At 40.2% G+C, this 17,166-nt stretch overlaps 1 protein-coding gene across 3 annotated transcripts in view; it reads left to right on the forward strand.

Moving 5' to 3' along the window:
* RUNX2 (RUNX family transcription factor 2) overlaps nucleotides 1-17,166 on the forward strand; it is a 232,520-nt gene that overhangs the window by 104,327 nt on the left and 111,027 nt on the right. For all 3 annotated transcript variants that reach the window (XM_049893435.1, XM_049893415.1, XM_049893425.1), the window contains 2 exons: nucleotides 2,971-3,127; nucleotides 9,072-9,176. In XM_049893435.1, coding sequence (XP_049749392.1) covers nucleotides 2,971-3,127; nucleotides 9,072-9,176 — 262 coding nt within the window. The remainder of the gene's footprint in view (nucleotides 1-2,970; nucleotides 3,128-9,071; nucleotides 9,177-17,166) is intronic.

Raw genomic sequence — 17,166 nt, forward strand, 5'->3', positions numbered from 1 at the left:
AAGTCTATGTTTAGCATGCATCAGACTTCGAACAGAACAAACACTAATTTAACTTTCTTGTCTTACAAAAAGTCCACCGTGATAACCACGCTCTTTATTTATTAACCACAGTCTTTATTTATATCGTATCTTCTAAGTTTTACAGACTTTTTTTTTTTTTTTTAATTTCTAGTGTATAGGTTAGAAAACTGATTCCCGGAGATGAAGTTACTTATGTGAGGTTATAGCAGAGGTGGGGAAAAAAGTGGGCCTCTTAATTTTTAGTGCATTTATTCTAAACAGTGCAAATTTTCTTCTGTCTTCATTAATATGCTTATCGGTGACATATTTAGAAAGTCACACAGCAGGTGTTAAAACACAATATGCTGAGTGTACAAAATGTCAAAGATTCAGATGCATAGTGGCAAACGTAGTCAGTTATTTGAGCATTTCCAAATGGTCACAATTTTTGGTATTGTAAAGTTTAAATACTGAAAAGCACATTGCCTTCATCAGGAGTACCCATAACCCATTGCCAGTGAGTCAAATTCCGGCTCATAGAGAGCCTATAGGACAGAGTAGAACTGCCCCATAGGCTATAAATCTTTACAGAGGCAGACTGCTGCATCTTTCTCCCACTCTAGATTCAAACCAACTGACCTTCCAGTCAGCAGCTGAGCGCTTAGCCACTGTACCACCAGAGCCACTTATCAAGAGTATATCACTACCTATACCCAGTACCCATTTGAGCTACCAGTTCCAGTATGCAGGGTTGTTTGGACTCATGGGAGGGAGTCTTGTTCTCAAGAGTTTACCCTTGACCTAGGAGACTTCTTGGATTGAATAGAGTAATTACGCTGTAGGTAAAGGGTAGTTGGCATAATTCCCTCTCCGATGGAAAGTTATCAGAAAAATAGTTTGGAGCAAGGGCACATTGCTGCTAGTAAGGGATACTGATTCAACCTTAACTAGTTTTCTTAGAGTTTTAGCTGGTAGCCCCAGACTGCTGGTTGTGGGAAGTGATGCTCTTTATGGAGCTTTTTCACTTATTTCTTAAAAAAAAAAAAAAAAAAATTTATCAAGCACCGTGGACTAGGTACTGTTTTAGAAGCTGGGGATATAGTGGTGAACAAGACTGATGAAGGCCCTTCCCTCTTAGAGTTTCTTATCTAATATAAGCTGAACTCCTAGGAGCAAGTCCCTCAGCCTTGGGCTAGTATATGAAAAGGAGTATGTAGATCATTAATAGATGTACACTGAAATGAGAATGCTGTGGAAAGTGGGTGCTAGGTTAATTTAAGGAACGCTTTATGATATTGAACTGAGTAACAAAGTGTTAGAGGAAGGAATGGAACTCAGAAGCAGCCTAAGAGACAAGTAAGGATGAAAAAAAAATATTAACACGTTTCTTGTTTGTTTGGTTGGTCTGGCTAGAGCAGAGGCTGTAGTGGAGGGGTGTTGGGGTAGGGTTTATGGATGAAGGAATTTCAGCCCTAAAGTATAAAATTGTTGTGTGCCATTGAGTTGATTCTGACTCATAGCGACCAGATAGGACAGAGTAGAGCTGCCCAAAAGGATCTGTTAATACAAGAGCAGATTGCCAGGTCTTTTCTCCCATGGAACTGCTGGCGGTTAGCAGCTGAGTGCTTAACCATTGCACCACAAGGGCGCCTTGAAGTATAGTTATGGTGTCTGTTTTTAATCACACTGAAAGAAATTTGCTTTAATGGGAGTATGTACAAGGTTTATTGGGAGCGTGGCATTAAATGCTTAGGTCTGCTTTTGGAAGTGTTGTCAGAGGTCAGAGGAGGGAGTAGTACTAGAGAGGCAAGAAGGATGAATGGAATGTTTGCCACATGGATAAGCACACGTCAGTGTTATTGTCACAGAGTAGTGGGCTACTCTAGCTGGATGCATTGCTTAGTTATCATGAGGGCATCTGAGAGCCAAATAAGCAAGAGATAGAAATAATCTGAATATATGATCCTGGAAGAGAGTTGAGAGAAAAGGTTGTTATCAAGGATCTTGGTAATTGATTAAGAGTAGTATGCTTTCTACATGACAGTGAAGGATCTGACCAGTATTCCCTTACCAGGCTCCCTGTTGATCAGAGCACACATTTGCAAGTTAGATGACCCAGGTTAAAAGTGTGGTTCCTAGCCTTGGAATAGTGAAAAATGCTTATTACCCTCAAAGAATAATTAATCTGCATCTTTACTTGACTGAGTTAGTCTGCCTCAGCCTCTTGACAATTAAGGAGGCAAAGGTTTCATTTCAAAAATGGTAGATGGGACAGACAGAAGTATAGACTTTCTCTCTGTACCATTCATTGATCATTTTCAGCCTGGTATATATCTCTGTTCTGCACCTAGACTTTTAGCCTTCTTGATGGCTTTGCATATCCCACTGGTCCCACTGCAGAGTGGGCATTCAGCAAATACTTGTAGTGCAATTACAGCTGAATATCTAGCTCAAAGTAAGGAGATAGAATGTAGTCCTGGATACCACTGTGTCTGGAACTCCATGCTGTCAGGAACTCCAGAATTCCTCTGCAAGCCTTCTCCCATAGAGCTGACCAGATTTTCTATTCTTTAGCCTGTGATCTGGATGAGACCACACCTCAGGGCTCCCCAGGCTGCAGACAGGCAGTGCCTTAATATGTACAATGCAATCTGCAGCTTTTCTTCTGTGGTCTAATTCCTACGGACAACTGAACATGGGGATTTAATAAAAAATGTACGTGTATTTTGTGAAGAATCCAACAACAAATGAAGGGGACTTTTGCCTGCCTTTGAAATGGGTGTACCCTGGAACATTGGTCTGTTTGAAGTGGTATCAGAGCCCATAAGCAGATGCTTCATTTCTGTCTGCCATTACTGGACTGGAGCGCTGAGTCCTGATAAGGCACATCATTTACCATGAGAATATATTCTTGGTTTTTAAGCTGTTCTGATGTGCCATTATTGCTGCTGTGTTTCCTGTTTTATGTAGGTGGTAGCCCTCGGCGAGGTACCAGATGGGACTGTGGTTACTGTCATGGCGGGTAACGATGAAAACTATTCTGCTGAGCTCCGAAATGCCTCTGCTGTCATGAAAAACCAAGTAGCAAGGTTCAACGATCTGAGATTTGTGGGCCGGAGTGGACGAGGTAAGTCTCTGATGTTTGATATTGACGATGGAATAAACACATTAGGATCCTCTGAGGAAACGTAGATTGGTATATATACAAAGCAGCACCTTCTTTTACTGAACAGAATTACTGAAGGTTTTATTTCAGTATGTCCAGATGAAAGTCAAGCGTTTTTATGAGTCACTTAAGCCTTTTTCATTTGTTTGATATTGAGCGTTCAAACAGCATTTTCAGAAGAGTTCCTAATTTCACTGGGTGTGAGCATATGAAGTAGAGAGGAAGAGCAGCTGTGAATTACGTGTTGTGGAATAACAGTAAATGGCCTGGCAAAGGGAAGATAAATATGGATGCATTGGACCAGTTTCTTGATGACATCAGTTTGTTCTAATTTGTTGCAAGAACAGCAGGAATAATGCTCTTCACCTATCACATATGTTACCTCTATAGGATTCAGTTTATTCTCATAATGAGACTCTGTTAAAATATTATTGTTTTTTTATGGAAGGTTTTTTATTTGAATAACTGAATAATGTTAGATTGACTATACAGAATTGCCCAGACGGATGAATGATAGGACTCTTGAATATTTCTGCACAATTTAAGGTTTCCATCATCCATATTTGTATATTAGGAATCCTTAAAAGGATCATAAAGTAGAAAATATTCCCTTTTAGGGTTTTCACAGCTGCTTCATTGATGGGGTTAATGTTTTTAAAAAAGTCTCTAAGGAAACCAGTATTTCAGTTTTTATTTACTTATTCTACAGAGGGACTTTTAGTAGTCATGCCCCTATCAGAAGTATTATATTCATTTGTTTATTGAATCTATTATTTCCATTTTTAGTAGGTCTGTAAGAAGAGAAACTAGACTACTGTAGGAGAAGGTGAAGTACAGTTATAAAGCCCTATAGAATCACTACAACATAGGTTTGAGTTAGGAAATGAGAAAGCACTAGTTTTTAAAACAGGTCCAATAATTGCTCTTTAGTTTGGATCAGATGTCAAATTATTACCATGGTAAAAACCTGATAAGGGAAATTCAAGCAAGCCTGTTTCCGATGAGTAGTTTTAGTTTACTTTCTAGGAACAGGGCCAAGAAGTTGTACTTTTTAACTTAAAAAAAAAAAAAAAAATGATGCATGCTAATGAGTTACTGTCACTGAAAGGTTGGTTGAAAGAGAATGAGGCTCTGAGCCTCTGGCAGAATGAAAACTAGGGAGTTACCTCTGAATCAGGTTTACTTTACTTTCATTAAGAGAAAAAAAACACACATCCTATCTTACTATTGACTAATTAGGTTTTAAATACGGTGTGTGTGAATGTATTCATTGTTTTTTTCTCAGCTCCTGCTGGATGTCTACAGTACAGTTAAAGGTCTCTACTTTTTAGTAAGAATAAAAAAGAGCGTTTGAACGTGATGATTTACCATTTGCTTTGGATTCCATCCATCTTCTTACCTAGTATTATTTCATTTTTGACTAGAGTAATGAATGTTAGTATCTAAAGGATTGGGCGGTGTACTTTATTTTACTTGACAGAGTCTAGCTAGTGTTTTCGTTTATCTTGCTTTTGTATTCTATAGATGCTGCATGAGTTTTCTCTGATCAATGTGAGTAGAAACTATGGCAAAGTGATAGTGTACTTTGTAAACCCTCAACATATTTATTTAAGCAACTTCAAAGAGAAACAAAGGGTGTGCACTGTTTTACTATATTGGCTTTCTGAGTTTTGGCTGGTTTCCCAAATAGCAATTTTTATATTTAAAAAAAAAAAAAGACAGACTTAACTGCTTGCAGACTTTTCACGCATGGAAGATGAAGAAAGCTTCTTTTGATGAAGTGTAATTATGTCCAAACAGAGCTGACCCCCTCCCCCTATATTTCTTATGATCTTAACTGAAGAAAGTAGGATTTTTCCTTTGAAGCAGCCGGGACTTGGTGGAGGATCTGAAATGCTACAGTCTGCTGCCAGAGGCAGGATGGAGAAATTGGTCCAGACTTGTCTTTGAGACTTAGCTGGGGGGGGGGTGGGGGGGGGGTGTGCGGAGAGTGACTGGAGGGAGAAAGAAAAATTGATTTATTACTAATGATAGATTTTTATATCACTAATTTACCATTGTATGAAAGGAAACAGTAATACCAAACTGAAATGAAGAGGAAAAAAGGACAGAGAACATTGATAAGAGAGATCGCTCTTTTGAAAAAAATGGGTCAGCTTTTCAGTGGCAGGAAACCCTTTAACCTGCCTGTGTACCTGACCTGTTTTCTAACAGACTCTTTCCTGCTTCCTCTTTGATTTTCACACTTCTACATTTCTCTTAAGTTACTAAGTCTGGATCAACACGCTGCTACCATTGTATTTTTTTTTTTTTTCTTTCTGTTTTTGGTAGCATTAAAAACTAAAATACCAAGTTCCACAAATATTACACTTTTTACCTTTTCACTGGTAGAACATAAGCTCTCAGAAATTGAAATCTTAAATTTATAAAGGAGTTCCATCACTATTTGCTTTGGCTTTCTGAGTCGTTTGATGAGCACAACTTTTGAAATGCTTTGGAATAAAGAGAGAGCATCAATGAAATTGCATTAAAAGTAACTTACGGGTTTTAATTGTCTTCTCCTTTTTTCTCTTTTATATCTTAAACAGAAGAGTTTAAAATTACTTTGGTCCTTAAGTTTTCTTGGCATGCCTTCTTTCTTTTGACATCATGCATGTTACTTTTAATATATACACAGTTTTAAGCACCTAGAGTATACGAAGCATGCACTTCCATCAATTTAGGATACAATCCCTCTTTACCCCTCTTGTCTCTTTCTGGCAATCCCTCAGGATAGGTTGGAATGGTTCTATCAATGATAACCCATTGCCGTTAAGTGGATTCCGACTCACAGAGACCCTATAGGACAGAGTAGAGCTGCCTCATCGAGTTTCCAAGGAGGGCTGGTGGATTCGAACTGCCGACCCTTTGGTTAGCAGCAGAGCTCTTAACCACTGCATCAATGATAGTTCCCCTATATTTATACTAGAAAATATATTGCAGAACTAGTTCCTAGATGAAGCCCTGGATGATGCAATTATCCAGTGAGTGCTAGCTTCCTAAGTAAGAGCCTGCATTTTTAAGTTTAAGAGCCTGTGTTTTTATCAGTTACAGAAGTTGACAAAAAATGGGATTTGGAAAAAGTTTTTTTTTTTAAAAAACATTTTTTTAGCTTAAGGAAATCATGAATACCCATGTGAACATTTGACTTAGGAAATGCATTATTATTATAAGGTGGAAAACTAATTACTGAGTCGTGTGGTAGTTCCTGACTGCTTCTCCAACATTACATATGTAATTCTTCTGAAGGGGCAAAAAGAAGTGGAAGAAACCTTCTTGATTTTTGTTTTAGTTGTGAAAATACATTTAGATCCCTAGAATTTCACTTTGAGAAGACCAAAATATTTAAAGAGTTTTTTCCTCCCGCCCCCCACCCCCAAAAAAACCTTTATAGAAAATTATTCCTGCCTTGAACATTTGCTTTATACTTGGGTGAATTGATAATATTGGGCTTTTATTCCTGCCTACATGAGATGTTTCCTTGAACTTGGGGGAAGCATAGATGATTTAACATTCTGGTTAAATTGTAAAGATTTAAAATGGAAGTATCTCCAGAGCAAGTTTCGATAAATTCATGGTCAGGTTTTCGAGGTTACTTAGAGACACTAAGGATATTGGTAGAGGGGGTGGTGGAGGCTCAGTGGTAGAGTTCTCGTGTTCCATGCGGGAGACCCAGATTTGATTCACAGCCTCAGGTGCAGCCACCACCTGTGCCTCAGTGGAAGCTTGCGTGTTGCTGTGCTGTTGATCAGGTTTCAGAGGGGCTTCCAGACTGAGGCAGACTAGAAAGACCTGGCAATCTACATCCGGCAAATTCTCTGTTCTGCAGCAGAGTTAAATTACTTAAATCCGTGTAACATCCAATATAGAACAGATGAAATATGATGTAGTAATGACACTTTAAAAATAGTTGCTATAATTATCCTGGCGAAAATATTAGTCCATTTAAATTCAGTATTTCTTGGGCTCACAGAGCTGACTGGGATGCATCTAGAAATGAATTACCTATTAATTAAAAAAAAATGTTTTGGGGGAAATTGACAGTGTAAAAAAAAAAAAACACACTAATTTTAGAGTCTAAATCGTAGGCTCAGATCCTGATTTTGCCCTTATTAGTAGTGTGACCTTGGGTAAATGCTAAGCCTTTCTGGGCTTCAGTTTCCTCATTTGTAAAATGGGGTGGGGGAGTGATAAACAAGTGGGAAGGAGTAAATGAGATAATGCATATGAAGTAGCTTTCATTTAATAGGTTTCTAATCAACCCTGGTGGCGTAGTGGTTAAGAGCTATTGCTGCTAACCAAAAGGTCGGCAGTTCAAATCTACCAGGTGCTCCTTGGAAGTGGTTCTACTCTGTCCTATAGGGTCACTATGAGTCAGAATTGACTGGACAGCAATGGGTTTGGTTTAATCAATATTCCTGTTTCCTTACTCCCTCTCCCTCCCTACTCCTATCTTCTCTTTCCAGCTATTTGATTCTCTTGGCCATGGGAAAGTATAGTCAACAAGACTTAAAACTGCATATACTCAGTAACAAATGATGTGTGTCTTAAACAGATTTTAGGAACTTCCATGGTCTGGGTTGAAAAGAAAACCCATTCACTGGACTTGACAGCCAAAGACCTGTTCTCCATTAAGCCTTATATATAACCTGTTCCATATTAAGCTTTGAAAAGATTGCATTAAACTTTGTATTGCTACATACTGTCTAAGATTTGTGTTTTGATTTAATACCCTCCGCTTTCAGTCAGGAAAAAGGAGTCTGACTAGAAAACAAAGCAAAACAAAATGAGCTTTTTTTTTAAAGGTCTGTTAGAGAAGCAGACTAAGTGAGTGCTCTGGTCTGAGGCTGCTGAATGTTTTATTGAGTCACTGTTTCACACCCACCTTTTCCTGTCTTGTAACAGTTTGCAGTTTTGACTATCTGACATGACTAACCGTTGCAAATCTAACTGATTACAACTGTCAGTGAGTTTGTGTAACAGTGTCTGGTATCTTCTGGGGAAACCGAACATCCAAGTCAGCTGTCATACTCTTCCCTGTCCTTTTTTTTTTTCTTCCCTTATTCATTGCCTAGAGATCATTAATTTGAAATATCAGACATAATATTCCCAAGAAGCACACCCTTCTGCTGGAAGTAAAAATGCGCGTTTATATGGGGAGATGCTGTGTACATTTAGCAAAAAATAAGTCCCTGTCAGGGAGTTCTTTCAAGATTTACCAGCAGGGATGTATGTTAGAGAAGGAGTGAGCAGGGAGGAGAAAAACTTTGTTCCAGTAATGATGAAATCATCATCATACCACAGGCACATTAAGGCCAGGACAGGAGACACTGGCTCCTGTTAAAATGATTCCCATAAGAACTTGCCCCTTTCATCTTCTCATTGTAGCGCAGTTAAGTAAATGAATGCTAAAGCCATGTGAAGTAAATAACATAATCAACAGTGATTTACTATTGTTCTCTCATGGGGTCATGACCTAATCCTAAATAAAGACTTCTAAAATTGTCTGTGCTTGGATGTGTTCCTGATGGTTGGAGAAAACTGAAAGGAAGAGAACACTCCTCAAGTGGACCGGGTTTTTGTTTTCATTACAACTGTCGCTACTGAGCCGCTTTTTTGGGGGGGATTGGAGCCTTCTTGTTATAGTATTGCAATGAGGATGATCTTAACACTCCAAGAGTTTAGTAACTGTCTACACTGGCCACCAGAGGTTTTCCGATTAGAGTGAGGAGTTCTGCTTCTTGTCTTCATTTCATTACCTCCTCAGAGATGCTTCAATGAAATTTGGACATCTACGTTGGTATATTATCACCAATACTATCTTTTTATATTCATGATAGATTTTTTCCCCCTTTTATATCTACAGGCAAGAGTTTCACCTTGACCATAACTGTCTTCACAAATCCTCCCCAAGTAGCCACCTATCACAGAGCTATTAAAGTTACGGTGGATGGACCCCGGGAACCCAGAAGTAAGTACTTGCCTTCCTATTCGAAATGGTACTAGAGTTTGCTGAGACCCTCTGAGGAATTCATTCCAAATGAGTTAGTGTTGCTTTCATATAAATAGTTTTTTTGCCAAGTTTGCTATATTCATATAATTGTAGTGAGGGGCAATTAGTAGAGCTCCACAGAAGGTAACAGTTTTAACCTTTGCCACAAGCTTGGTAAGGCATCCATAACTTTGGGAAACTAGTGAATAATTATTTAGTCACTGTAACTCTTTACTAAGAAACTCTACTCATCCACTCTACACAGTAGACAGGGCTGAATAGACAGACCCATGAGAGCTGAAGAGGAAAACAATACACTTAAAAATCTTGAGCTTAGTCAAAAAGCATTTGCCTATGTTTCCCATGGCCTAAGAATGTGTTTTAACTCTTTAACTCGCCCACTCAATTCCCTTTATAAAGAGCACAGTGCTTAATTACAAAGAATTTATTTGCAAATGATAACTTGCTTGATTGTTACAACACTGTTGTTTGGTCATGTTCCAGTAATTGTTAGAGATAGTTTCTTTGAACAGATAGAGGCAAACCAGCTTTAACCCATCTTGGTTTATTTGTCTGTCTGGACATCCAGAAGGTTTTACCGGTAATTAGTTGAAGGGTACACACAATCTTTTTGGGTCAATATGTATTTTCCTCCTAAATCTAAACTGAAACAGTTTTGCTCCTTTTCCCCCACCCCCACCCCAATAATGATTTGAATAAATTCAGCGTAGCAGCATGTAGATATAGTTAGAGATTTAAGATTATTCAATATATAAACCACATTTATAAAATTGTGCCAATGGCTTTCCAAAAGGTTTTTTGAAGAAAAAAATATTGGGTCTCTAGGCACTGTAAATACACATATTTTCAGAATAAAAATAAATGTACCTAGGGAAAAAAATTTTGCCAATAGAAATGTCATATAGAACTCTGCCTTTGTTAAGTGAATACATTGGAGTCCTACCCTTTGTACTTAGAGAGCCTGCCAGAAGTATTTGTCAAATAACAACACCCCTGCTTAGACAGTGAGAGTGGGATATCTTTACCTAAAATGAGAGAAAAGGTCTGATGAGGTTTTGCCTACCAAGTAGCATCATCTCTCTTAGCAGTGGGAATGTACGGAGCACCCTGTTCCTCTGGTTGCTGCCGGTTCTCACAAAGGCCCGCTGCTTGCGTGATCTAGGGAGGCTTCCTGCCTCAAAAGCCAGTCTTTGAGGTTTTTGTTTTCTCCTTCTTTCATGTGTATGGCGTTCTTCCAGATTCACAATGCTGGGTCATTCATTTGTCTGTTCTGTTTGGGGATGTCCTATGAGGTGGTTGCTGTATACATCTATGTGAGCTCCAAGTTTCCAGTCCTAAGGGAGAGTGGTTTATGCTGTGTAGGGGATTAGAAGAGGGCAGGGCTGCCTTGACTGGTTTGGGGATTTTGCCTGACTTTTCTGAAATGCCATAAAGTGGGGATGATGCTTTATGATGGAAGACATCTTCTAACCTTTTACCTTTGATCTAGTCCTTGAGTTCCTGAAGGGCAGGGACATCCCTTTTAGTAGTAGATAAAGCAAGATGATCTTTTAGTATTTAGTACCACATAATATTTCTCTTTTAAAGATGTTTCCTGCTGTCTTCAGTTCTTCCAAAGACCGTTATTATGGTGTGTGTGTGTGTACACATTCAAGAGTCGATGCTCAAAAGTTGACGGTTGGGAGAAGAAACAGGGAAGGGTGGGTGTTGCCCCATTGACAAAAGTTGAGGCAGAATGGCTTTGGGAAAGTTGCTTCTGTTTCAGGTGAGCATAGTGTTACCTCATTTCTAAGAGGTTTTTGACAAAATTAGTCGATAGGCTCACTGTTGTGTAAATGCAGAGATGTGCTCCGAGAGTAATGAGATTAGGGGTAGAGGGGCAGATGGCAGATGGGTTCAGGCTTTGGGTGGTGCTGAGGGTGGGGGAGGAAGAAGCAGATAGGGATCTGTGAGCGACAGACCACTTGCCCTAGATCAGCCCGAGTGATATTTCTTAGGAACCAAAAATATCGTTGAAAACTTGATGTCATTTCCCTGGCATCGTGAGGTGACTTGCCAAACTCAACATCAAGATATAAGGATGGATCCGGTTCCAGTACCGTCTCAATCCTATGACCTGGATTCTCTGTACTGGATTATTTCCTTCTCCCCTGATCTTAGCTGTCCTGGCCGTTGGATGTTTGTATTACAGCACTCTTCTCAGTATTGTTCTTTCATTTTGAGACTCCTAGGTATGGGGAGATGCACAGGATTTGCAATTTTCTTCAACAGTGAGTATAATAGGACTCTGATCAATTGGATGTCTATCTATTAATAAATGAGGAATTCTTTAGAATAACTCATTGCTGTCGAGTCGATTCCAACTCAGAGCGACCCTATAGGACAGAGTAGAACTGCTTTTTCTGTAAAGTGTCTGATAATAAATAATTTAGGCTCTGCAGGCCATACAGTCTCCCCCCAAGGACTCGGCTGTTGTAATGCAAAAGCAGCCATAGACAGTATGTAAACAAATGGTCAAAACTATGTTCTAATAAAACCTTAGTTACAAAAACAGGTGGCAGGTCCACAAACCACAGTATGCCAACCCTTGCTCTAGAAATCAAAGTGGTTTATTTTGTAGACCTTTAACAGGAAAAGGCTTTAGTAAAAGGCTTTCTCTTCTAAGGTCAAGAAAAAAGACAATTACTGCAATTGTTTTAGTCCCCTTTACCTCCAAAGTATAATGCCTTAAGTAGCGGTTATTTGTTATAAAAATAATATAATTCTGCTTATTACTGTAGTGGTTTGAAGGCATTGATGATTTTGTATCATGTGGATGGAATTTCATGCCTTCCTCTGAAAGTCTGAGCATATATTGAAAAGGCTGCTTCTGGTAGATCAGCTATTTGAACAAGGACAAGTTCTGGGTTTAACTGATTCGGTTTTAATTTTAGCATTAATGTGGCGGCTAAGAGTGCAGGGTCTGGTATCAGACTGCCTGGATTGAAATCCCAGCTCCACCACTTACTAGCTGTGTAGTGCTAGACAAGTTACATAACTTGTCTTTGCCTCAATTTCCTCATCTGTTAAAGAGGGAGTAATAATAGTTTTTCCCCCATGAGTTGCTGTGAGGATGTTAAATGATGTAATGTATATAAAGTGTGTAGTGACTGTCATGTGCTAAATGCTCATTAAGTGTTCACTATGATTATTAATGTGCTACGGCTGCTAACCAAGAGGTCAGCAGTTCAAATCCGCCAGGCGCTCCTTGGAAACTCTATGGGGCAGTTCTACTCTGTCCTATAGGGTCGCTATGAGTCGGAATTGACTCGACGGTAGCGGGATGATTACTAATAAAGTTTTTTCAGTGTCTAAAGTTTGTTATAGAGTTTTGCTTATAGCATACTTTCAGGAGACAGATACCATCTAGATTCTTTTCTCTAGTGCATTATTATTTTTTTCCCCCTGGAGATAACTTGACTAATTTTTGCTCATTAGTAAATGACACTAATCAGTATTATAAATTGTGGCTTGAGCAGGTATTCATGCTGCTAGGGGACAGCTGTACAGAATTGATGACGGTGATAACTTATTAGCAGCAAAGAAAAGTCCGAGAGGATGCTGTGGCACCAGTGCCCCCCTCTGAGGTCCAGCCTATAAGTGCATCTGCCACGACTTGCTTTTCACTCAGAATTCTCAAATGTTTCGTCCTTCTGTGTTTTCTGTCTCTGGCAGCTGAGCCGGTGCTGTCACATCACAAACAACTTCTTTTCTTAATATACACATCTGGCGTTGGCCGTTGGACTCACTTCATAAGAACACATGATCATCACTCATTACAAGATTAAAAAGTACCCCATGGCATCACTGATGTTTTTTAACTTTGATCTTTTGCAGTTGTGATTCATCTCAGTTATAAAACTTCCCTTTAAAGGAACATAGCCGATGACTTATTAGAACCTTCATCTTAAGTAGTGTAAACACGAAAACGGTGCACATCTTTACAAAATGCCATTTATTTTCTTTGCAAGCTTATCATTTTAAGACATGACATCATACTTAAGAGCGCAAATTTGTACGCCTTGTGTTTAGGCAAGGCTTTGACCTTCTGTTGGCAAATTAGCTCTGAAGAACAACTGCCGTATGTTCACCAGCAGGAGAAGTCAGTGTAGCAGCGACAGTAATGCGTTTGGTTACCTAGTAACCCTTTCAAACATCAGTTTCTGTTAGGATCCTTTGTTCCATTTATGCACTTGGTTCCAGTTCTTGTGTGATGTGAAGAATTTCTACAGAAGGTGAAAACTGGTTAGCAATGTCATATTCTATAGTCATGGTTCTGAGTTGGTTAGGGAAGAGGGCTGATGAAAAGGGCATCATTGTCTGTGCAGAGGATAGAAAAAGTAAATCACCTTACACAGTCAGAATTCTTTCAATTTTCTTACTGCTTTTTCAGTTATCTCTTGCTAAGTAGCAAGCCTCTCCAAAGCATAATGGCTTGAAACGACAACCAAATTAATATTTCTCACGGTTCTTTGGGTTGCCTCGAGTTCATCTGGATGGTATTTCTGCTGATCTTGCTTGTGGTCTCTCATGTGGCTGCAGTTAGATGGCACCTGGTGCTGGAACATCCAAGATGGCTTCATTCATATGTCTGTGGCTTGGTGGGGATGGTTGGAAGATTGGGCTCAGCTGGAACAATAGGACAGCTGACCCTTTCTCCCTCCACGTAGTCCTAGGGCCTCTCCTCCATGTAGCCTCTTCATGTGGTCTCTGTAGCAGAGTAGTCTAATTTCTTACACTGCAGTTCAGTGCTCCTAAAACGCAAAAGCTGTCAGACCTGTTTAATTAAGGTTTAGGCTCAGAATTGTTGTTGTTGTTAGCAGCTGTCGAGTTGGCCCCCAGCTCATGGCAGCCCCAAGCACAATGATTGGACCGATGTGATCCAGATGGTTTTTATTGACTGATTTTTTGAAAGTAGATTTCCAGGCCTTTTTTCCTAGTCCATCTTAGTCTGGAAGCTTTGCTGAAACCTGTTCAGCATGATAGCAGCACACAAGCCTCCACTGTCAGGTGGTAACTGCACATGAGGTGCCTTGGCTGGGAATTGAACTTGGATCTCTCTCATGGAAGGCAAGAATTCTACCACTGAACCACCACTGCCCCCAGGATGAGAACTAGCATGGGGTTACTTCTTCCATATTCTGTTGGCTAAAGCAAGACACAGGTGCAGCCTGAATTCAAGGGAAGGAGCCACATGAAGGTGGGAATAATGAGGGGAGTGGGTCATTGGGACCACCAGTGGAATCAACTCCCACAGCCGCTTAGACAGTATATGTCATTGTTGCAACAGAAGAAATACTTTCATCCAGGTACTATTTTCTGACAGGTCTCTTGACTTTTAGATCAGGGGCAAGTTTAAAGTTATACCAGATGACTCAAAGTTGAATTATAGTAGCTTCTTTCTGAATTGAACAAATTTGGTAAATCTCAGATGAATTAAGGGTGGCTATTTCTGTTGTACATAGGGTTGCTATGATTTGGAACTGACTTGACGGCACCTACCAACAACAAACATTACCTGTTGGAGCCCTGGTGGTTAAGCACTCAGCTGCTAACCGAAAGGCCGGTGGTTCCAACCCACCAGCTGCTCCGTGGGAGAAAGAATGTGGTATTCTGCTGCTGTAAAGATTACAACCTTGGAAACCCTATGGGGCAGTTCTACTCTGTCCTAGAGGGTCACTATAGCGTCACTATGAGTCGGAATCGACTCTATGGCAATGGCTTTTTTTTTTTTTTAAATTGTTGGTTTGGGAGTCCCTGGGTGACGCACATGGGTGAGCACTGGGCTACTAGCTGAAAGGTTGGTGTTTTGAACCCACCCAGAGGTGCCTCGGAAGACGCACCGGCTGATTTGCTTCCAAAAGGTCATAGCCTTAAAAACCCTGTGGAGCAGTTCTACTGTGCACTCACAGGGTCACCATGAGTTGGAATCGTCTCTGTGCCAACTAACAGTAATAACAACACCATAATTAACTTGTCGTGGAGTCCCTGAGTGGTGCAAATGGTTAACATGCTCAGCTAACTGAAAGGTTGGAGGTTTCTCTCCACCCAGAGGTGCTTTGCAAGAAAGGCCTAGTGATCTACCTCTAAAAAACCAGCTGTTGAAAACCCTGTGGAGCACAGTTCTACTCTGACATACGTTGGGTTGTTATGAGTAAGGATTGACTGGATGGCAGCTGTTTTTATCGTTACTTTGTTATGCTTGACATGAGCAGATCAGTATCAAGTGGAGTGAGATCAATACTTGTACAAGAGAATATTAGGTGTTTGAATGACAACAACAACAAAAGGTAACGAGCCTTGCCTGGCAACATGACACAAATATCTTATGAATCCTTAAATGGACAAGCCTGGAAGTTTTATACTTTATAATATCCAGCTTTGAAAATTCTCTCTTGCCGGCATACCTGCAAAGCTGATACCTGACACATGTAAGTGGGTTTCTAAGAGTTTTTATGTGTTGTGCCCCAAGGAAGTAAACCATAGTTACCCTGAAGGAGAGACCAAAGCTTTCATCTGTGTATCTCCTGCCGGGGGACTACTGTTCACTGCTGACCAGCCATCTGTAGAGACCTGGTGGGAGAGAGGAGAAGCCCTGCCTTTTCTTTCCCAGAGATGTAACCCCTTTCCCACAGGCCTAAAGTACCCGGCTGCAAGATTTCTTCTGCTTGGCTCCGTTCGTGAGTTCAGTAAGGGGCTGGAGCTTAGGTGAGTGAGAGGTTATCTGGGAGTGTAGGGAAATGTTTGTATTCCCAGGACTGCCTTAGCACCCTGACTAACCCTGCTTATGAGGCTTAGGTCCTGCAGCCAAGTTCTCCTCTTCCTGCTTGCTCATTCTCATGTGTGCTCAATTCATCAGCAGATTTATAAATCGTCAGAGAACACTTAGTTTCTCCATATTCTTGAGGCGCTTCCAATTGTACAGGTTTTTATTTTAACAAACTTAAGGTAACAGATTTAAACAAAAATGGGTGTTCTTAGTAGGGCATCATTCTCATTTTTCTCTCATGCTGTTGTACCCACTTCTGAGACTGTTTTCCAGCCAGGTGAAAAGGGTGGAGAGAGTAGAAAGCTTGGTATATCCTCTTCCTCGTTCCAGATGATGTCAGTGCCAGCTCACCTTTATCCTCCGTTACTCTTCATCCCAGTTGGGTGAAAGAAAAGGCTTTTCATGGGGGCTTTGCTTATTTATCAATACCAAAAAAAAACCCCAAACCCATTGCCATCGAGTTGATTCCAACTTATAGCGGCCCTGAAGGACAGAGTAGAACTGCCCCATAGAGTTTCCAAGGAGCGCCTAGTGGATTCAACTGCCAACTTTTTGGTTAGCAGCCGTAGCTCTTAACCACTACGCCACCAGGGTAAAGGAAAGTAGGGGTCACGTAAAAATACGTTGGTTGGAGGGACAGCAGAAGAACTTTTCAAGGTTATTTGATACCTCTGGATATGAGACTTGCATTTAAATTCTTGGTTTCTGTGAAGACAATTTGAGAAAACCTTGATAGGCCTTGGACCACACTCCTGATGCCACAGCCCTGAGTTTTAGTCCTTAGAAGAAGGCATTAGTAGAAAGTTCCTTAACTTCTTGACTTGCAGGCTTTCCCCTGCATGCTTCATGGTCTCTAAAATGTCCAAGGGATGGAAGTTATGGGTAAATGCCATGTATTGGTATTTACAAGTCAATACATACAAGGAGGAGTTTGATTGTCGTGTGTATTAATAATTTGGCCACTGGCATATGAAACATTGTTGCAAGCTTTTAATTTAAGAGAATAAAAACAGCTTAAAAAATTGTTCTCATTTTTCCTTTTCTTCAGGGAGGATGGAGAAGGGGGGTGGTCAGAAGTGCTGGTGGAGGTTGTGTCTGGTGGTCGGTGGAATGTGCTCTTGAGAAGAGCAGTTTTAAATC

Source organism: Elephas maximus, chromosome 1 (genome assembly GCF_024166365.1).
Source record: "Elephas maximus indicus isolate mEleMax1 chromosome 1, mEleMax1 primary haplotype, whole genome shotgun sequence".
Taxonomy (NCBI): Eukaryota; Metazoa; Chordata; class Mammalia; order Proboscidea; family Elephantidae; genus Elephas; species Elephas maximus.